The sequence below is a fragment of the Mus caroli genome, unplaced genomic scaffold (genome assembly GCF_978045245.1).
Source record: "Mus caroli unplaced genomic scaffold, Mus_caroli_1 scaffold_9, whole genome shotgun sequence".
Lineage (NCBI taxonomy): Eukaryota > Metazoa > Chordata > Mammalia > Rodentia > Muridae > Mus > Mus caroli.
The window spans coordinates 59701476-59724045 of NW_028227264.1; the positions used below are offsets into that span (position 1 = coordinate 59701476).

The 22570-nt window shown below is 48.7% G+C and overlaps 1 protein-coding gene across 2 annotated transcripts in view; it reads left to right on the top strand.

Moving 5' to 3' along the window:
- The window catches only part of Lrrc20 (leucine rich repeat containing 20), a 105143-nt gene that overhangs the window by 38028 nt on the left and 44545 nt on the right, over positions 1–22570 (top strand). For both annotated transcript variants that reach the window (XM_021174315.3, XM_021174314.3), the window contains one exon: positions 12321–12470. In XM_021174315.3, coding sequence (XP_021029974.1) covers positions 12446–12470 — 25 coding nt within the window. In that variant the 5' untranslated portion in view covers positions 12321–12445. The remainder of the gene's footprint in view (positions 1–12320; positions 12471–22570) is intronic.

Here is a 22570-nt window from a genome sequence, read left to right on the forward strand (position 1 = left end):
AATCTTAAAAAAAGAAAGGAGGAGGAGGAGGATTAAGAGGAAGAAGAAAGAAGAATAGAGACTCTATCTACCTAATCTCCGTCCAAATCCCCAACCCTCAACTCCCAGCTCTGTACCCCAAGCTAAGGAATGGTGGAGGGGGGAGGGAGGGAGAGGGAGAGGAAGAGAGAGAGAGAGAGAGAATGAACACCTGTCTGTGTTGTGTGTGTGTGTGTGTCCGTCCTGGGAATCGAACCATGTTAGATAAGCACTCTCCCACCAAACTATGTTTTCCAGCCCTTTAAAGTCCCTTGATAGTAGTTTCCTTGTGTGTATGGGTGTGGGTGTATATGGGGTTTTGGTGTATGTGAAGTAATAAATGATAGATGACCATACGGCCACTATCCCTAAGTGCATAAACTCAAAGACTATTGCTTCCCGTGTACTGACAGGAAGATGACTGGACAAGGTAGAGGTTTGTTCCAGGATGGCCGGGTATCAGGATGTTCATGTTCTTGTCCTGAGAACATGACTTCTTCCCTCGGGAGATGATGCTCTCTGCTGAGTGGCTGGTGACACAGCCGGAATGACACATGTTTGCATCAGGTCTGGTGGACCTGTTGAGGGAATCCTTTGTGACCTCTGCTTTCAGGAGCAGCCAGAGTACCTGTGCCTTTGGTAGGCAGTTTGGGGTTACAGGATGCTGGGAACAGATGTGACAAAATCGCAGGAAAGAGACAAGCTACGGAGCCACTAGGTGAAGGGCCAGCACTTAGAGGAGCCTCAGGAGCTAACAGTGGGAAGATAAGGGAGGCAGGTGTTGGGGTGACATTCCTAGTTCTTATCATTCTTGCAGGGGTGCTCTAGTGACTTCCACCATTTAGCCACAGGAAGCTTCAGAGACAGTGTGTTACTCACACCAGTCTGGAAGAGGAGAGGAGAGAGAATTCCTTCCACCCTCTTCTTATCTGCTAATTGTCTCACCGTGGAGAATGAATGAACCTTCCACAAAGGGTGAATGAAATAAAAAGAAGTTTCATTTGTGTGGGAGTGACAGCTTGAAGGTGAAGTGGTAGCTCTTGGTGGGGGGTGGGGCGCCCGCCACCGTGGCAGCTGGCAGAAAGCTGTATTGCCAGTGAACCGGTGACAGCTTTGACTCACAGGCTGACTGACAGGGGAAGAAAAGTGAAAAGAGACAGCCAAGGACCTTGGGCTGCCAGCTGGGAGTGCCTCACCAACAGGTCGCCATCAGGGAGCTGGAGTGAGCATCCTGTCCCAACGCCAGGGTGAGCCAGTTGTTTGAAAACAGAATCATCTCCCCCTACAAGCCCGACCCAGGCATTTAGATAGGCTCAGGTGGGTTCTGACTGGCTGAGTGTCTTAAAATTAGGGGGAAAAAAATAAGGAGCAATCATTGGGTCAGTGGGAAGCTGTCCCAACCCGCGGGGAAATTCTCAATTACAGCTGCCACTCAGCCTCCTTAGGGCTCTGGCTGTGGTAGCACAAGTGGAGAAAAAAATGAATAGAGGAAAGTGGGCTAGCTCCCCCCACCCCAATTCTGCCCCAGCACACAGGTGCAAAACCCTACCCCTTTCCAGTTTTGTGCCTGACTGCCAGCTCTGATCACAACTGGGGCCCTCCTACTGCTTTTAGTGAGAAAATTACCCAGCATCCATAAATACTCGGAGGAAGGACTTATTGTTTCTGACCATCCTGGTGGGAGAGCATGGCAGAGCAGCTGATTCTGGGAAGGGGGAGCAGGGAGTGCAAGCGGTGCTAGGAGGCTTGCTCCTTTCCTTGCTTTTATTCTTGTTCAGGCGTCCAGCATGGACTAGAGCCGTCCTCAGCAGAGCATGTCTTTCCCTAGTAGAGCCTCTCTGGAGTTGCCACCCACATGCTCAGATGTGCTGTACTAATCCTAGGCACTTAGCAAGCTAATCAAGCTGTCAGTCAAGATGGACCGAAACAGTGGTGGAGCATGGGGTTAGGGCTTATAGATGTCTTAATTCGGGTTTCTGTGGCCATGAAAAGACACTGTGACCACAACAACTCTTAATAAAGGAAAGCATTGGATTGGGGCCAGTTTACAGGTTCAGAGGTTTAGCATGTTACCATTATGGCAGGATATGGCATCATGCAGGCAGACATGGCTCCGGAGAAGAAGCTGAGAGGTTTGTATCTTGATCCTTGGGTAGCGAAAGGAGACTGTGTGCCACACTGGGCTTAGCTAGAGCATAGGAGACCTCAGAGCCCGCCCCCACAGTGACATACTTCCCCTCCAACAAGGCCATACCTCCTGGTAGTACCACTCCCTATGGACCAAACATTCAAACACATGACTGGATGGTGGCCATCCTTATTCAAACCACCACAGGTGCTGTTTTTTCTTTCAAACCACCATCATAGACATATTAATGAAAATATACCTTAAATAAAAGACTATGCCCTGGAGCACAGGTGGAAATCTGAGGACAACTTGGTAAGAGTCAGTTCTTCCCACTTTTGCCTAGGTTCCAGGTTCAAATTTAGACAGGCAGACTTGTATAGCAATCACCTTTACCCATTGAGCCATCTTGCTGGCCTCAGTGTCCTGTTTCTGATACCCAACAGCTCTGCTTGTCGCTAGCACCCAGTTCCCAAGCCCGGGTTCCTGCGCTATAGATCCAAAGTTGATCAATTCCACTCATGGTTCCCACCATCAACAAACTTCCTCTCTGAGTGGTGTAATCATATCAAATGGCTGTGTGCTTTCTGGTGGCACATACTAGTGTGTAGTTTTAGATACAGTAATGGGCCGTCCCTGTAACTCCTCGGTGACATTGTATCTGGAAAGTGCCTCATTATATGCCATTCTGTCTGCCTTAGCATTGACACCTCCCTAGATGGATTTCTTCAAATCACTCAAGTTTTTTAAAATAGGATTTTAAGTCTGTGCCTGTTGAGGAAGCCACCTGAAGGGCAGGAAAGAGGCTAAACCCGGCAGCAGTTACAGATGAGGGAGGAGTGATTACCGGGGTGATTTGGAGACTGGACTGGTTGTTCTGGCCTATCAGCGGCACACTCCCATCTCCTGCTGTGCCTGCCTGGCTCTCCACTTAGCTTAATTTTACTGAGAAGAAAGTGACTGCCTAGTTTATCTTCAGATTTGCCAGGCTTTTTCCCCTGTGACAGTTCATTTTGTGATACATGTATTTTTCTGTCATGAAAGTATCACTTACATGAATTTTTTTTTTCTGTCGTGAAAGTATCCCCATATACACCTGTATTTGACAAATTGTCTTATTGTAAATATATAGTAACATTTTACTTCTGTAAAACAAACATTGTGGTCCGGTAGTGGTGGTGCACGCCTTTAATCCCAGCACTTGGGAGACAGAGGCAGGTGGATTTCTGAGTTTGAGGCCAGCCTGGTCTACAGAGTGAGTTCCAGGACAGCCAGGGCTACACAGAGAAACCCTGTTTCGAAGAAACAAACAAACAAATAAACAAACAAAAACCCAACCAACCAACCAAACATTGTGACTGTTTATGGTAACAAACAATTAAATCCTCTCAAATAATTGCTGGTAGCATTCTGGTTATTTTTCTTCTCATTGTCTTTCCAAAGCCTATATACTTTTTATCTAGTTGCAACTACTGTGTATATAGAATTTTTTGTTTTTTTGAGACACTATCTGGCTGTGTTATCCTGCTGGCCTTGAACTCTTGGGCTTAAACAGTCTTCCTGCATCTGTCTCTCAAGTAGCTGAGACTTCAGGCACACACCTTCATGCCCAGCTTAATATTAATGTTTTGTTTCAAGAAAATTGCTGACCCTGGGGCTAGAGATGGTGAATCCTATCCAGCAGGTATGAAACCCTGGATTCCATCCCTAGCATAGCATAGTGGCATCCACCTGTCCCAGCAGTTGGTACATAGGAGGAGGACAGAAAATTCAAGGATGCATTCAGCTGCTATACAGTGTGGTAGAGGCCCAGCCCTGTGCAGAAAAAGAAAATGAAAGAACAATAACAAATATATCACCTCTCTAATGTAAACGATGAAATTTGGAAAGTGTGGTGTGGAATCTGAAGTTGAGATAGCGTGGACTGTTAACTGAAAGTGACCGACAGCAGAGGGCTGAGAGTCACTGGTGAAGGGGCTTTCCTCGGCTTTCAGAGAAAGACCTCAAGAATTGCATACAAAGTAATGTAAGAAGTGAGCAGAATGTCCCATGGGGCAAATCAAGACAGTTAATTGACCATGAAATATAATTAGTCTTATTACTCAAGGCATTGCAGATTAGACCAAGGGATGCCACTTCCCCTGGTCATATTACCAAGGTATGTTTTTAAAGCACAGGCCTATGGTTGAGTAGATTTATAAACTAACATAAGGGGCTGGTGAGATGGCTCAGTGGTTAAGAGCACTGACTGCTCTTCTGAAGGTCTGAGTTCAAATCCCAGCAACCATATGGTAGCTCACAACCATCTGTAATGAGATCTGATGCCCTCTTCTGGGGTGTCTGAAGACAGCTACAGTGTACTAAGATATAATAATAGATAAGTCTTAAAAAAAAAAACTAGCCGGGCATGGTGGCGCACGCCTTTAATCCCAGCACTCGGGAGGCAGAGGCAGGCGGATTTCTGAGTTCGAGGCCAGCCTGGTCTACAGAGTGAGTGCCAGGACAGCCAGGGCTACACAGAGAAACCCTGTCTTGAAAAAAAAAAAAAAAAACCAAAAAAAAAAAAAAACTAACATAAAGTTCTAGAGAGCAGCTTGCAATCCACGTGAGGGCTGTGTATTTGTTTCTGGCCTATATTTTCTTTGTGAAAACTATCTTATATTCTATTTATAGATTAGTCTTAATGTTTCTTTATACTATTATCTAAGCATTTTTATATTATTTATCTTACAGACTTTTTTGCATAATCCATTGTTTGCCTTATTTTTCTTACTTTTTTTATTTTAAGATTTTATTTATTTATTATATGTAAGTACACTGTAGCTGTCTTCATGTCTTCAGATCTCATTAAGGATGGTTGTGAGTCACCATGTGGTTGCTGGGAATTGAACTCAGGACCTCTGGAAGAGCAGTCAGTGCTCTTAACCGCTGAGCCATCTCTCCAGCCCCTGCCTTATTTTTCTTAAAAAAATCCAAGTGTGTGTGTGTGTGTGTGTGTGTGTGTCTTTGCATGTGCTATGTGTGTGTAGTGTTCTTGGAGGCCCCCAAGGGTATTGGATCTCTTGGAGTTGGAGTTCCAGGTGGATGGGAGCTGCCATGGCGGTGCAGGGAGTTAACCGTGAGGCCTCTGGAAGAGCAGCAGGCTCCATTAGCTGCTTTGCCGCTTCCCAGCCCCTTGTCTATCTTTTACAACATTCCTGCCTTATAGACTCTCTGGGTTTGGAAAGATACCTTCGCCTAAGAGCTTACATAGATACTAACTCTACTGATTTTCTGTTGGAGATAAAAGATTTTGAATTTTAGGTGAGTCTCTTGTTTCCCCCTCAAGCTATTAAGTGAGCAAGCTGATGAACGCTTTTTCCCCAGATTCATTTGTGAGGCTCCCATTGGTATTATTAAATTATGACATGTTTTCTTCTGGGTTAAACGTCCGGGCTCAATGTTTTCTTTGTATGATACTTGTCCTTTTGCCCTCTCTTAATTAGTGTGACTTAGAGAGCGACTGTAACCCAGCTTCGTTTCTCAGATCATTCTGTTTATTCACTGAGAAGTGGGATTTGTGTAGAAAGCACGGCAGACCTTCTTTTAAAAATAGCAACATGGTTCTGAGCCGTGGTGGTGGACACTTTTAATCCCAGCACTTTGGGAGGCAGAGGCAGGCAGATCTCTCTGAGTTCAAGGCCAGCCTGGCCTCCAGAGAGAGACCCTGTCCCCAAACCAAACAAACAAAAAAAGGCAGCATGGGCTGGAAAGATGCCTCGGTGAATTGTTTTTTTTTTTTTTTTTTTTTTTTAAGATTTATTTATTTATTATATGTAAGTACACTGTAGCTGTCTTCAGACACTCCAGAAGAGGGCGCCAGATCTCGTTACGGATGGTTGTGAGCCACCATGTGGTTGCTGGGATTTGAACTCTGGACCTTCGGAAGAGCAGTCGGGTGCTCTTACCCACTGAGCCATCTCACCAGCCCCTCGGTGAATTGTTAAGCACTGTCTTAGTTTGGGTTTTACTGCTGTGAACAGACACCATGACCAAGGCAAGTCTTATAAAAAAAAACCAACATTTAATTGGGGCTGGCTTACAGGTTCAGAGGTTCAGTCCATTATCATCAAGGTGGGAGCATGGCAGTATCCAGGCAGGCATGGTGCAGGAGGAGCTGAGAGTTCTATGTCTTCATCCAAAGGCTGCTAGTGGAAGACTGACTTCCAGGCAACTAGGGTGAGGATCTTATACCCACACCCACAGTGACACACCCATTCCAACCAGGTCACACCTATTCCAACAAGGCCACACCTTCAGATGGTGCCACTCCCTGGTCCAAGGATATACAAACCATCACATTCCACTCCCTGGTCCCCATAGACTTGTTCAAAAACATGAGTCTATGGGGGCCATACTTAAACATAGCATAATGCAGAATGCATTTAGTCCAACTTTCAAAGTCCTCATAGTCTATAGCAGTTGCAACAATGTTAAAAGTCCAAAGTTCAAGGTCTCTTCTGAGATTCATTCAACTTAATTAACTGTAATCCCCAAAGCAAGGCAGGAAACCAGCTGGGCAAACTCCAAACTCTGCATCTCCATGGCTGATGTCAAAGTGGTCTTCAGATCTCCACTCCTTTTTCATCTTTTTTGACTGCAACAAACTGCTTCCTCCTGGGCTGGTTCCACTCCCTGTTAGCAGCTTTCCTCAGCATGTATCCCATGGCTCTGGCATCTTTAACATCTTTGAGTCTCCAAGGCAATTTCAATGTTACAGCTTCTTCTTTCAGTGTCTGGGATTCCACTTGATCTTTGGACTCCTCCTAAGGACTGGCATCACTTCTCCATCTCTGTCCTCTGTAGCACTCTATGCTCAGGTTGATCCACTCCATTACGGCCTCTGTTCTTGGTGATCATCCCATGGTACTGACATCTCCAATACACTGGGGTGTTCCACTCCAACTAGGCTTCACCAATAGCCTCTCATAGGCTCTCTTCAGGGTGCCAAGCCTCAAATCCTTTGCATGACCCCTTCAATCCTGGGCCATCAACTACAGCTGAGGCTTCACCTTCTCCAATGGGCTTCCCTGGCCTCTCACAGTGCTAAGCCTCAGCTTCTCTCCATGATCCCTTCATTCCTTCACAAGCAGTACCACCTGAGTGACTCTTACTCATTACCAAGTCCAGCCGCAGCATGAGGTACAACCTTGGGTATCTCTGGAACACAGCTTCTTTGTGCTCCCAGAAAACAATTTCCAGAAGATTTCACCTCAACGATGCTGGTCTCTTCTTAATCACCGCTAATTCCTTAGCTCCAGCTAACCAGCATCAATTTTCCCAGTAGTTCCTTCCATTCTTAACTCTAGAGCCAGAGGCACAATGGCGGAAGCTGCCGAGTTCTGCTGCTTACAGGAATTAGAACATGATCCCCTTGTATTATTACATTATCACTAGCTTTATGTTTTCTAAATCCTTCACTGCCTAAGCTTGGCTATCCTGGTTCTTGCTCTGTAGATTGACCTTGAATGTAGAGATCAGCATGCTTGTCTCATGGGATTAAAGGTGTGTACCACCATGCCTGGATCTAATTTAGCTGGGTAGGATCTTGCCCCAAGGTCCCACTCCCTTAATCTTTATCTCCTAGAACACAAGATTTTGCTCCATTTCATTTCCTGGTACTCCTTTAATACTCAAACCATATATTTTATATTTTTCCTTTCTAAGCTTGCTATGCTTGTTCAAACTTTTCCTCATAAGACTTAACCAGAGAACAAAGTCTCTGCTGGGCTTTTTTGAAACTTCTTTTGTCAATGCAATTAATCCAAGTCTCTTCACCTTAGCCTCAGGCAAACTTTTCAGACAAGGGCAAAAAGTAGCCACATTCTTCACCAAAATACCACAAAACCAGTCTTTATGCCACATTCTGAAATTCTTCTCCTTTGAAATCTCTTGGACCAGGTCAACACAGTTCAAATTACTCCCAGCAACAAAGTCTTCCATATTCCTACTAGGATGACCCATTAAGCCCCATTTAAAGCATTCCACTGCTTTCCAAATCCAAAGTCCCAAAATCCACATTCTTTCAAATAAAAGCATGGTCAGGCCTATCACAGCAATACCCCACTCCTGGTACCAACTTCTGTCTTAGTTTGGGTTTTACTGCTGTGAACAGACACCATGACCAAGGCAAGTCTTATAAAAAAAAAAAACAACATTTAATTGGGGCTGGCTTACAGGTTCAGAGGTTCAGTCCATTATCATCAAGGTGGGAGCATGGCAGTATCCAGGCAGGCATGGTGCAGGAGGAGCTGAGAGTTCTATGTCTTCATCCAAAGGCTGCTAGTGGAAGACTGACTTCCAGGCAACTAGGGTGAGGATCTTATACCCACACCCACAGTGACACACCCATTCCAACCAGGTCACACCTATTCCAACAAGGCCACACCTTCAGATGGTGCCACTCCCTGGTCCAAGGATATACAAACCATCACAAGCACCCTCGCTGCTCTTGCAGAGGACCAAAGTTCAGTTACCAACAGCCAGGTTGGGTGGGTCACATCCACCTGAAACTCCAACTTCTGGGGATCTGACCCCCTCTTCTGATCTTCTCCAGTGCCTGTACATCTATGCATGTATATACCAAAGACACATACATATGCACAACTTAGAAGTGAAGTAAAATTCCTTTTTAAAAAGCAGCACCACTTAAGTGTTTTATCTTGTCATCAGTGAACATATTGTCCATCTTCACATAGAAACCTATTCTAAATATATCTGAGCGCAGACACAGAAAGGTGCTAACAAACCCTAGAATTAAGTGGTCTCAGTGACACTGCCTGAGACTCCAGCTGTTCAAGCATCTGCTCAGGGCAGCGAGAAAGAAGGCTTCGTGGAACAGGTGCCATTGGACTTAGCGTTGGAACAAGAGTATCGATCCCGCAGGCAGTTGCTTGAAAAGGGCTTTAGTTATCTGATAAGTAATCATGGCTATTATATGATGATTTCCATGCGGTGTATATTATATTATTGTTGCTCTTAGGAATAGGAGCTTCAAAAGCCACATTTTCCTACTAGTATACAGCACAACGGTAGAGGGTTTGCCTAGCAAGCCCAAGGCTGCAAGGGTCGGCTCCCGGGGCTGCGCAGCAGACAAACGACAGTGTATGAGAACTCTTACTTTACCGCTGGCACTTGGGATTATTGTTGCCCTTTGCATATTTATTCTGGGACCGCCTGCAAATGCCCAGCAACCCAAGAGAGCTATCTCTTCTGCAGAGAAGAAATGGGATGTCGCTGCCACAGTCCTGGTGAGCCAGGCTTGAAGCAAGTCAAGAGTTTGAACAGAGTGTAGAGGGGAGGGTAGAAGGGGGCAGGGATGTCACCGTAACACGCTGTCTGTCTGTCTTTGTGAGTTAGGATTTTATCACAGTCTGTCTTCATGGCAGCTGCCAGTCAAACACCACTGCCATCGTTTTATACAGATGTGGAAACTGAGGCACAGGGAGCTTAAATGGCTTGGGAGAGCTGGATGGCCTAATAGCATAGCCTCTGCGCGTCACGTGTTTCTCAGTGTGAGCACACAGCTTGATGGCATGTGCTGTAATCCACGTGCCTTATAGTTCATCCATGGGACATTTGAACCACCCGAGCCTGGCCACTGGCTAAGTGTGTGGGGTACTTCCCCAGCCTACACAAAGCTCTGGGTTCGATCCCCGATATTCTGTGAGACTGGGCGTGGCGAGGCTCTGCCTGTGACCTGTGTCCCCAGCCCTTAGTACACGGACACAGGAGGATCAGAAGTTGAAAGTCACCCTTGACCACAGAGAGAGTTTGAAGCTAGGCTGCATGTGTTACATGAGACAGTGAAGAAAATGGAGGAAGGAAGGAAGGAAGGAAGGAAGGAAGGAAGGAAGGAAGGAAGGAGAGGAAAAGAAAGAAATCCTTTCCGTGGTGTGACGTTGCTGCTGCAATTCAATTTTATAGCATTGCGCAGACCCCTCCCCCACACCCCTCCCCCACCACTCACAGCCTCTGGCAGCTCTTGTTGTGGACACTCTCTTCAGTCTACTTGCTGTCTGAGTGGATTTGGCTCTTCTGAATGGTTCTTGTATGTGGAGTCAAGTATGTGTGGTGTTTATGGCTGATTTCTTTGGTTAGGCTGGCCTGTGACCCCCCAGAGCTAAGCCTTCCTAGTACAGGGATTATACACACACAGCACCATAACTGCCTTCCCCGCATCCCATGGGCTTTGGGGGATTATACACAGGCCCTGTGGTTGCAAGGTAAACACTTTTCCAACCACACCACCTCCCCAGCCCCTATAGCATCTACCTTCCTTCCTTTCTTCCTTTCTTCCTTTCTTCCTTCCTCTCTCTCTCTCTCTCTCTCTCTCTCTCTCTCTCTCTCTCTCTCTCTCTCTCTCTCTCTTTTGGTTTTTCAAGACAGGGTTTCTCTGTATAGCCCTGGCTGTCCTGGAACTCACTTTGTAGACCAGGCTGGCCTCGAACTCAGAAATCCGCCTGCCTCTGCCTCCCAAGTGCTGGGATTAAAAGCGTGCACCGCCACCGCCCGGCATTTGTTTCCTTCCTTCCTTCCTTCCTTCCTTCCTTCCTTCCTTCCTTCCTTCCTTCCTTCCTTCCTTCCTTCCTCCCTCCCTCCCTCCCTCCCTCCCTCCCTCTTCCTCCCTCCCTCTTCCTCCCTCCCTCCCTCCCTCCCTCCCTCCCTCCCTCCCTCCCTCCCTTTTTTAAAGATTTATTTATTTTATGTATGTGAGTACACTGTAGCTGTACATATGGTTGTGAGACTTCATGTGGTTGTTGGGAATTGAATTTTTAGGACCTCTGCTCCCTCCAGTCAGCCCCACTAGCTCTGGTCAACTCCATTCGTTCAATCTCTGCTTGCTCCGGCCCAAAGATTTATTTATTATTATACATAAGTACACTGTTGCTGACTTCAGACACATCAGAAGAGGGCATCGGATCCCATTACAGATGGTTGTGAGACACCGTGTGGTTGCTGGGATTTGAACTCAGGACCTTCAGAAGAGCAGTCAGTGCTCTTACCCGCTGAGCCATCTTGCCAGCCCTCTTCCTCCCTCCCTCTCTCCTTCCCTCCCTCCCTCCCTCTTCCTTCCTTCCTTCCTTCCTTCCTTCCTTCCTTCCTTCCTTCCTTCCTTCCTTCCTTTTGTTCCTTCTTTCCTTCCTTCTTTGTCTTTTGGTTTTTTTTGTTTGTTTTTGCATGGAGATACTTGTCTCTGTGGCCCCTGGGTGTATGTAGGAAGGGTGTGTACTGACTGGCTTTGTGTGGACTTGATGCAAGCTAGAGTCATCAGAGAGGGAAGGAGCCTCAGTTGAGGAAGTGCCTCCATGAGATCCAGTAGTAAGATATTTTCTCAGTTAGTGATCAATGGGGGAGGGCCCAGCCCATTGTGGGTGGAGCCATCCTTGGGCTGGTGGTCCTGGGTTCTATAAGAAAGCAGGCTGAGCAAGCCATGGGGAATAAGAAGTCAGTCAGCAGCACCCCTCCATGGTCTCTGTATCAGTTCCTGCTTCCAGGTTCCTGCTGTGTGAGTTCCTGTCCTGACTTCCTTTGGTGATGTGGAAGTGTGAGCCGAATAAACCTTCCCCCACCATCATTGTTTGGTCATACTGTCTCATCACAGCAATAGAAACCCTATCTAGGACAGGTGGCATTCCTTGGTCATATCGTGACTGGTTAGCCATTAGTCGGGTACTAGCCAGTTCTGCTCAGCGGGTTCTCTGTGGCTGCTTGTTTGATCCAGGCCTAGGAAGATGATCCAAACCACAGAGTCTGAGCATCGTGTGCATCCAACACAAGCAATCATCAAGAACTGTTAAGAGGCTGCCTCAGTGTCAAGTGTTTGATTCCAAAGGAATCGGTTCTCTAAGGGAAAGTTCAGAACAGTGCCGCCCTGAAGGACATCATTATTGTGACTCGAAGGTCCTTTTGCCTCTTGGAGTCCAGCTTAGGAGGCTGTGGTAATAGAGACAGAGACAAACCCAAGGTTGACAAACCCAAGGTTCAGAGTATGAAAAAGGGACAAAAGAGCCATAATGCTGATAGGGGTATGACCCAGGCAGGGAAGCACAGAGAGAGGGATGGGTTGGAGCCACATGGGTCTGGGGCAGGACCTTGGGCAGCTGTGTCTCATGGCTCTTTGTCCTTTTTGCTGCAGACCTGGCCGACTGCAAGCTTGTTTCTTTCCCCATCTGCATCTACAAGGTCCTGAGGAATGTCTCTGACCAGATCCATCTCATCACGCTGGCTAACAATGAACTCAAGTCCCTCACCAGCAAGTTCATGACCACCTTCAATCAGCTTCGAGGTAGGCTACGGGTTAGCTCGGGCAAGGAGAGGATGACCAGCCAGACCTTGACTTTCAGGGTCTCACCCCATCTAGGGAATGTCCCCAGAGCTAGCCTTGGTTCAAGCCGACCTATGCAGTCATTCCCAGGAGTAGCCTTTGAAGATAGACCTGTGCCTGGAGGTCTCTGAGTCAAATTCTATTTCCAGTTGGCTGAACGGAAGATTGATTGAAGACAAGAAGATGAGTCTTGGCTTGACTCTCTGATCTGACAAGACCAGCAGGTCCAAGGACATGAATGACTGATCCCTTTCTAGTCCCTAGCACGGCTTGCACCATTCCTTTCTTGGTGCAGTTTGTGACAGGTGCCAGCAATGTCGGCTTATCTCTCTGGCACACACAGAGCGAGTGGAAATGGTTCATGGAGGATGTTAGGCAGGAGGCCAGCAGGTGGGCATTGTAGATCTTTTGCAGTGGTATCTCTGGTGGCTGAGCATAATGTACTGAAACTCTGGTGCCGTGGTACTCCCTCTCTCCATCCTTCTGGTCCATGGAGCAAGACACTTGTGTAACAGTAGGATGCTAGGGTAGGAGAGGTCAGGAGACACAAGATGCCTGAGTAAGGCAGGTCCTGCCTCCTAGGGCTCTCTGTCTGTGTGGGTATGAAAAGAGTCCATGATTCCGTTTAGAGAAACAAGCATAAAACACTGCTCCCGTATGAGGAATGAGCAGGCAATTCTCATACCCCTCCCTGATCTCGGCAGGGCAGGCTGGGCGCTGGATGGAGACCAGGAAGCAGAGACAGATCTGGATGGGCAAAGCTTGGTCCAGCAAGCGGGAAGGACTGGGGTGGTGGCTCAGGGGGAAGCAGACAAGAGCTTCTCGGTGCACTCGGATGAGCAAGGAGGCTGGAGTAGTCTGGGTGGAGGTTGCAGAGCCCAGTGAGCTGTTTCTGCAAAGCTCCAGTGCTTGTGACTGGGGAGTGGGAGGGGCCTGGGGCAGGGCTTGTTTCCCAGAAGTGTGCGTGCGAGTGTGTGTGTGTGTGTGTGTGTGTACACTCTGACCTAGCTGGTTTCTCTTTTCTGTCCTTTCTGGTGTCTGCTTCTTTCCACAGGTGAGGTGGGATCTCACAGCCAGCAGGCTTCTCGGGCTGTTAGCTCATGTCTCTAGCTGAAATCACAACCATCCTAGGAACTTCTCTGTACACAAAATCACCCCAAGACTAGATGCGTCGGGCCATCTGAGTGTGAGTCTAGGCCTTGGCATTAATGCAGGCCATTCTGAAGCATTGACAGCTAGAGTTGAGACCCACATAGTTCAAGGCTTATCAGCACAAATGTCTACGAGACTAGCCTGAGAGTAAGGAGTAACTTGTATTGAGCACGTGGCAGTAGAGAGTAATGGGGACTTACCCATGTGTGTCAGTTGGGTTGCCACTAGAGAAGATGGGCTGGTGCCATCTGTTGGTTTTCCTGAGACAGGGTCTCTTGTAGCCAAAACTGTTGTCAAACTAACCATGGAGCCAGAGATGATGTCAAACTTCCCGGTCTTACTCTCTCTACCTTCCAAGCACTGGGATTATAGCCATACACTCCCATGGCTGCCTCCCGAGGACTACTCAATAAGCAATTATTAAATAAGCAGTTTGCGAGAGTTTTCCCTAGTGTCAAGTTGCATGAAAGCCCGAAGGGATACATTTGCAATGTAGATCTAGCTTGTCAAATATTGGCATGGCCTTTAGCATCCTACTTCATGGAAGAGGATGAAGAATCAAGGAGGGAAGGTGTCTTAGTTTCGGTTTCATTGCTCTGAAGAGACTCCATGACCAAAGCAGCTCTTATAAAGGACGACATTTCACTGGGGCTGGCTTACAGTTTCAGAGGTTCAGCCCGTTATCATCTTGGTGGAAAGCATGGCAGCGTCCAAGCAGACTGGTGCTGGAAGGTCCTAGAGTTCTACAGCAGCCAGGAGAAGGTTCTCTAGTCTACACTGGGTGGAGCTTGAGCACTGGGAGTCCTTCAAGCCCGCCTATGCAGTGACACACTTCCTCCAGCAAGGCCACACCTCCTTGACATGGGCCAGGCATTCAAACCACCACAGAAGAACTTGGCTAAGGTCCCAGAGCAGAATCTTCAGGACTTAGACCCAAGTGGGCCGCCCTACAGTATTAAATCAAAGGTCTTGTAATGTTATACCCAGCAGTTAACCCCCACCGCACCCCAACAAAGTCACACGTAGCTCAGACTGACCTAACTCTCTGTTTGGTTGAAGAAGACTTTTAACTTTACAATCCTTCTGCCTCTGTCCTCTAAGTGTTGAGATGATATGTCCATCTATGTGGTGCTGGGGGCTTCATCATATTGGGTAAGCCACACCCTCAGTCCTGGGTGTTTGCTCTAGAGAGAGAGGTGGTAGGGATGTCAGAGTCCCAGGAAGAGCACCTGGGCAGAGGGAGATCCTGTATGCTTATTGTTCATCTAACACTTTCGCACCTGCAGTCTTCCAGACCTGGGTCTAGAGGTGGGAAAACACAGGAAGCCAGTAAGCCTTGCGTCTCCTTGAAGGAGCCCTGGGTGTGCGCTCATCCATACCTCTGCCCCACACCCCAAGGGCTCAGATGCTGGCTAGGGCAGACTGTGGGAGAGTAGACTGCTGGGCAGAGGAATTGATACTTCCCGACAGCAGTGGGGGCTGGAGAAAGAGATTTCAGAGAGCTGTCAGCAGCAACTTGGGAGAAGTGCTGCCCAGGGCTACCTGCACCCCTGAGCTCTCTCCAATACCATTGGATCAGACCAAATGCCTGTTGAAGAATGCCGTTTGAACTCTTGTCTCTGCCCCCACCAGCTGCTGACTCCTGTATCCCTCAGCTTGGTGTTTCAAAGGGAAAGGCAGCTCTGCTAATTGGATTTTGTACAGTGGATTGTAGGCTGTAGTGGCCAGGAGCTGGGGGTTGCGGGGAGAGCGAGTGTTTGAGCCAAGGCCCATCCGGCTCTTAGAGATAGCTCAGAGCCCAAGTCTTTGTTGTGACTTCTCTTTCAACAGTGCACATGCACACACCCATACTGTGCTTTATAAGTATGGAGAAGGAGGAGGTAGCAGCAGTCTTGTTGACAAGACTCCTGTGCCACCTTCTGGGCTTTTGACTGAGCAATTTCCATGTCAATTGCCCGCTGCCTGCCTCACAGGCTCCCAAGGGTACCCTGGGGGAGAACTCTCTCTGTGAGGCTCTTGGCTTCCCAGGGTCGGGGCATCTTTGAGTCTACACTTCCATGTCCCTCACTTTGTATGAAATGGAAAGGCAGGACTTTGTCTGCAATGTCCTAAGGCTCAGCTGGTTGGCTGGATGTCTAGCATCTAGGACATCTTAGATTCAGTCCCTAGAAGTGTATAAACCAGTTGTGGCGACGTGTACCTGGGATCCCAGAACTCCAGAGCTAGAGGCAAGAGGATCAGGAGTTCAAAATCACCTTCTGCCACTTGGCCCGTGGGAGGCCAGCCTGAGATATCATAGCATGTCTTGGAAACAAAACAGCACGGCCTGAGCAAGGGAAGGAATCAGATAGAGCCAGTGTGAGTGGCAGGTGGCCTAGGGAAAGGATCTCAGTGACTGGGTGTGGCTCTTCTTTGCGCCTGTCCACTCGCTTGCTCTCTGCTCTCACAACTCCCTTGATTGGTTGTATCGTGGACTTGCTAGGTAGGAGGAGTGTGAGACATCCCTAAGACACACCTAAGAGAAAAGGATGTGTGTCTCCTGTCCGCCATGAGACACTTGGAGATCCCTGTCCTTGTAATCTGCCAAGTCCATCAGGTGCACTTGGCAGAGGCTGCAGAGCAGGCTGGGGACCAAGGGAACAAAAGCAAGGATTTCGGTCTGAGTGACTGCTTGGGCAACTGCTAATGGCTTGCTAAAAGCAGGCATCCTTGGTGATAGTCTAGAGTTAGACAGAGCTAGGTTTAGCTTTCTCCTCATGATCCAGTTGGATATAGAGACAAAAATCAGGGAAGTTTACCCAGGTATGATATCTCAAGCCTGTAAGCCCAGTACTTGGGCAGCAGAGGCAGAAGAACCCAGGGGTTCAAAGCCAACTCATTTACTCTGCCCCCTACCCCCAATTTCAGAAGCTGTGCACTATTGAGTCCTGGCCTTTCAATGCTTGTTATAGGGGTTATTGTTTTGCTTGTTGAACCGTTGTTCTAGACAACGGTTCCTCTGATGTTCCTCTGATGTCTGACTTAAGTGAGCAAGTCTCAGCTAGGGTTTCTATTGGTGCAACAAAACACCATGACCAAGAAGCAAGTTGGGGAGGAAAGAGTTTATTGGGCTTACACGTACATCCACATTGTATTCTGTCACTGAAAGGAACCTGCTTTCTTACAGAACCCAGGACCACCATCCCAGGGGTGGCACCACCCACAACGGGCTGGGTCCTCCTTCATCAGTCACTTATTTAAGATAACTCTAGTCTGTGTGTCAAGTTGGCATAAGACTAGCTGTCATATCAAGTGCCCTGGGCTAGTAGGTCCAGGAAATCAGCTTCTTGTGCTACAGGTTGCGGATCAATATTCTGTTTGATGCTGGCTTTCACTATTGTCAGTAAATTCAGTCTTTTGTGAGGCAGGAGCGGTAGATAGTAAACAACTGTAACCCCCCCCCCCCCCCCTTGAGAGATAGAAGCAGGAGAAATAGGAGTTCCAGATTATCCTCAACTGCATAGAAAGCTGGAGGCTAGCCTGGGCTATGTGAGACCTTAACAAACAAAAAACAGAATTCAATCTCTCACACCTTTGCCTTTGACCCAATTCCGTGGATGCTCGCAAGTCTCTGTCTGGATCACCTTGTGGGATGTCCAAACAAATAATAGAGAGTACAGGAACCCACATTCACTGGGCACTCCAATCTCCTGGACCCAGGGGTATGGATTTCTTCTTCTTTTTCTTTTTTTTTTTAAAGATTTTATTTATTTATTATATGTAAGTACACTGTAGCTGTCTTCAGACACTGCAGAAGAGGGCGCCAGATCTCGTTGCGGATGGTTGTGAGCCACCATGTGGTTGCTGGGATTTGAACTCTGGACCTTCGGAAGAGCAGTCGGGTGCTCTTATCCACTGAGCCATCTCACCAGCCCCTTCTTTTTCTTTTTTAAATTTCATTTTATTATTTTGTGTGTATGAGTGTTTAGCCAGCATATATGTCTGGGCAGCACTTGTATACCTGGTGCCCAAAGAGGCCAAGAGAGGGTTTTGGAACTAGAGTTACAGACAGTTGTGAGCAGCCATAAGGACAATAGATGATTCCCTGGAAGAGGAGACAGTGCTCTTAACCTCTGAACCATCTCTCCAGCTCACCCTCCCCCACCTTTGCCCATGATTTGTTATCACTGTAAGGCCAGCATCATTTGAGAATGACAAGACTTAAGAACTACATAGCCCCCGAGGTCCTCACTGTTTGACAGGGGAGGCAGATGTACAAACCACCAACATCAAACTTAAGAACTTGCCTGCTGATGGGTTGCCGGTGAAAGACTCCGAAGCGTGGGTGGGATCTCTGGAAGCGCTAGAGAAGTAATTTAAAGTTGGGATTGATGGATGAGGAGGTGTCTGCCTGATAAGTAAGCTGGAGTTTCTGTAGCAGCCTTCAGTAGCTGAAAGGTATGTTTGGCAAATGACTGTTAAAAATGTTACAAGACCAAATTGTGCAGAGAGCAGAAGGAGGAAGCATGTCCTGGGAACTGGCCTGAGGGAGCTAGCTGCTTAAGCAGGAACATTCCCAGAAGGGTCCCAGCAGGATGAATTGGGGTTAGAAAACCCAGTAAGGGACATTGAGGACAGGCAGGTCCTAAGGAGCCTCTGAGGAGATGGGTCTCCTCCACTCAGGCAAGGCCAGTAAGGTTTGGGCCAGCTGGGAGTATATTATTATGGATGAAGTTGGACCAGTAGGCTTGGGCTATCTGGTCAACCAGCCTGGGTGTCTCAATAAAGGCTAAGCCAACCCAAAGTCTCTATTGTAGGGAAAGCAGGCTTGGGAGAGCTGGGCTCAGGGATAAGGCTCTGTCTGGATTAAGTGTCAGAGAGTGGGGTGAAGGGTAGTGTGACACCTGATCCTTGGAGTGTGAAGCTGGGATATCTCACGATTTCCACGGTGATGGACTTGTTTGCTTGTCCAAGATGGTCTCACGCAACCCAGGCTTACCTCCAACTCTCTCTGTATCCAAGGGTGACCACTGACTCCCAGTCCTCTTCCTCTGTGCTGATTCACAGGTGCGCACCACTGCACCGAGCTGTAATGAGTGACACCACTCTTTCTGGGTCCTTCCCTAAGTGGTGTGTTCCCTGAGCCCTCCAGCTGACAGGAAGACCTCTATCTAGGTAGCTGGCACCCTGTGAAGCTCCAAGCTGTGCTCTATGTACTCCAGCTCAGGCTTGCAGGCCCCCCTCAGGGCCTATCTGTTCCGGGCTTCTCAGCTTAACAGGCTGCCATCATTCTCACCACAGGGGCCCTCCAGGTAGTGACTCCTTTGATTATTGCCAGAGAAAATTACAATTTACTTCATTGCCTCAGCCAAGAAGACAGGAGCACAGGGAGCTTCATCCTTTCTGTCTGGCAAGCCACCGTGTGAGAGGACTGTGCTGTCCTGCACTGGGAGCAGGGGGCTTAGGGGGTCTGAGGTGACTGGGACAATGTGGACAGTGTCCTAGGATGGCTTATTTCCCTCCCGGTGTACTAGAAAAAGGAGGCTGGGCGAGGGTGGGGGAGGGGGAGGTGCTCTGGGGCATGATATATCTCCCGAGCTGTGGATGGATTGAGCCATCCTCACATAGAGCAAGACCAAGTGCGACCAAAGTTGCAGGACACTGGGCCATCACTTCGTGCTCTCCATGGTCCCTTGTGCTAACTTTTCCTCAGCTCGGGCCCTTTAGCAAAGGAAAGAGGCAAGGATAGAGAAAGGGGCGGGGCCTGCTGGCCAGACACAGAAGGACCACTGAAGTGAGGTGCCCACGTCTTAGCTGTTTCTGGGGATGAGTCAGAGCTACTGTCAGGGCACACATTTCCCGCTTCTGCAGCATAGATCCCGATTAGAGTCATGGAGCTCAGAAGGACCCATCTCCATGGGACAGCCATCATCGCTGTCCAGGACCCGAGGAGGTGACAGAGGTGCGTGGTGGTCTCTGGCTTTAGCCCGTGCTTTCTGTCCTCACGGGTGTCTGATCCTGGGTAATGCAGCAGAATACAAGTTTAAATGTTTGCGCTAACTGCTGGGAGACAGAAAGATCGCGTACCAGAGGCAAAAAGGCCTGTAGCGCTAAAAGAAATCAGTTCCCCTCGCAAGGAAGCTGTGCCATCTGCCACTCACACACCTCCATTCCTGCTCTCTGGCTCTCTAGCCAGGGACAGTGTGCTGGCACAAGGGTGGGGGGCACACCCAGAACACAGGGACAGTGTGCTGGTACACATGGGGAGGGGCACACCCAGAACATAGGGACAGTGTGCTGGTACACAGGGGGAGGGACACACTCAGAACACAGGGACAGTGTGCTGGTACACAGGGGGAGGGGCACACTCAGAACACAGGGACAGTGTGCTGGCACACAGGGGGAGGGGCACACTCAGAACACAAAGACAGTGTGCTGGCACACAGGGGTAGCACACCCAGAACACAGGGACAGTGTGGTGGCCCACAGCGGGAGGGACACATCCAGAACACAGGGGGAGGACACACCCAGAAAACGGCCAGTGTGACTGAATTATCTATCTTCCAGCTCAGTTCCCAAGATCACATTTTCCAACCCCTGAGTGACAAAGGACTTTGCATTTATCCCCCCCCCCCTTTCCCTGAGCTCTCTGCACAGATTTCCTTTGCTGCTGTGCTCCAGGCCCCTCAGTGCTGTGCCCTCCCCCACCCCTTTCCATTTCCCTTTGGTTGCTCCCAGCCCCACCACATCTGCAGAGCTCCACCACATCCTTTGAAAGAATGGGTCCTGTCTGCCTGTTTATTTTTGAATAGGCAATAGACATACAATGTAGTGGTCCAGTCAAAAGGAATAATAGGGGGAAATAAGTCTCTCTCATCCCCCCCACCCCCGAAATCTAATTCCCTGCCCAGCAGCAGCTGTCTCTGCCAGCTCTTGAGATGTTGCTAGCCCATGAAATAGAAATTTATCTAGTATTAGTGACATTTACAGCATCCCAGAGCAGACATCGTTGTGAACCCCTTCCAAGTATAAATTGCTTAAAATCTTTATAGTCCTCTCACCTCTTCCCTGCCCTCTGCCTCTGCCTCCTCTTCTTTCCCTCACCGTGTTTCTAGCTCTCCTGATACTCTTCCCTTCTCTCAGAGAGCACAAGGAATTTGCCCAAGGTCATACAGCAAGAGGGTGGGGCTGACACCATTCACTAGAAAAGCATACATGTATCCTTTTACGTTCTAGTTATTTCTTTAACTCCGGTGGATGCTGGTCTAGCTAGGGATGTAGCTCATTTGGTAGAATGTTCCTGTGGGTGTGCACAAAGCCCTGGGTTTGATCCCCAGCACCGCTAAACCTGGCATGGTGGTGTATGCCTGTAGTGGTAACACTTGGAAAATACAGGCTCAAGAATCAAGAGTTCAAGGCCACCCTCTGCTGCCTAGGGCATATGAGTCACTCCTGGGCAATATGACATGAGAACAGCACTAACAAAACTACCTTTATGAGGCTGTCTTAGTCAGGGTTTCACTGCTGAGAACAGACACCGTGACCAAGGCAAGTCTTATAAGGACTACATTTAATTAGGGCTGGCTTACAGGTTCAGAGGTTCAGTCCATTATCATCAAGGCAGGAGCATGGCAGCATCCAGGCAGGCGTGGTGCAGGAGGAGCTGAGAGTTCTACATCTCCATCAGAAGGCTGCTAGTGGAAGACTCACTTCCAGGCAGCTAGGAGGAGGGTCTTAACGCCCACGCCCACAGGGACACACTTCTTTCAACAAGACCAGATCTTCTAATAGTGCCACTCCCTGGGCCAAGCATATACCAGCCATCACAGAGGCCTTTCTGGTGGCAGAACAGTCAATACTTTCTTTTAGTCACAGGCGCTCTGGCCGTCCCCACAGTTCAGTCGGGAGTGTGTTTCCTGGAAGCTTGCCCTGTTGCTTCCTCTCTGACTTGACACCTACTGGAAGCTGGGTGTGTCCCACCCGGCAGCACACATCATCCCTTGGAAGGACGCTTAGCTGCCCCACTGACGCCTAGCTCTGCCAGAGTAGGCAGGGACAGCTGTTCAGGAATGCCGGGTCAGAGCCTCCTCGCTGGCTGAACCTTGCCGGGTAGGCTGGCACATGCCCTTGCAGAGCAGCTGTGCTGTCACATACAAGGCCAGCCTTTCCGTGCCCCCTTGCCCCCGAACAGAATCAGCTGTTTTTCTCTTCCTCCAGGGTTAATGGGAGTCAGCCCTGGCAGCGGTCCAAAGCATAGTGGAGTCAGGAGGGATAAGAGGAACTTGCCAAAGGCAGGTTTCATCTGACAAACACTGGACACCATACCTCGCAGGCAGGAGGGGGTCATTGAGCAAGGGATTGTCACCGCTGGGGCTGCTCACAACGGGGATAGCTCCAGAGCGGTATGCAGCAGGCTCTTCTATCGTGGGATTCCCAAGTAGTCGAGCTCTGACCCCTAAGACAGTCCTTCAGACCTGAGTCCCTCAGCCAGGAGACACTGGGCAAGACACCTGGGTGCTATGATCCTAGGCTGAAGAGCAAAGCCAGGCCTTGGCTCTGGCCATGTCTAGGTAGAAGGAATGTCAACACAATCAGATCAAGTGGCTAGGGCTGTTTTCTCTGACATAATAACAGTAGGCAAAACAAAACCAAACCAAAAACCCCACAGGGCCCCAGAGCAGGCCATATGGAAGATAGAGTGGAGCAGTAGACAGCTTTGCTGGCCCCAGTTGGGTCTCTCTAAGCCTTACTCATTCCTTTCCACCAGTCTGTTTTGTGTTGTCCTAACGAAACACCTAAAGCTGAGAAATCTACAAAAGTGAAGAGGTTTGGCTCCCAACTGAGGCGGCTACAGTGGCTTGAACAGTAAAGCCCTGGTGTCCTGGCTAGGGTGCCTGCCTGGTTGCATCACAGTGTAGCTAAGAGGCAGA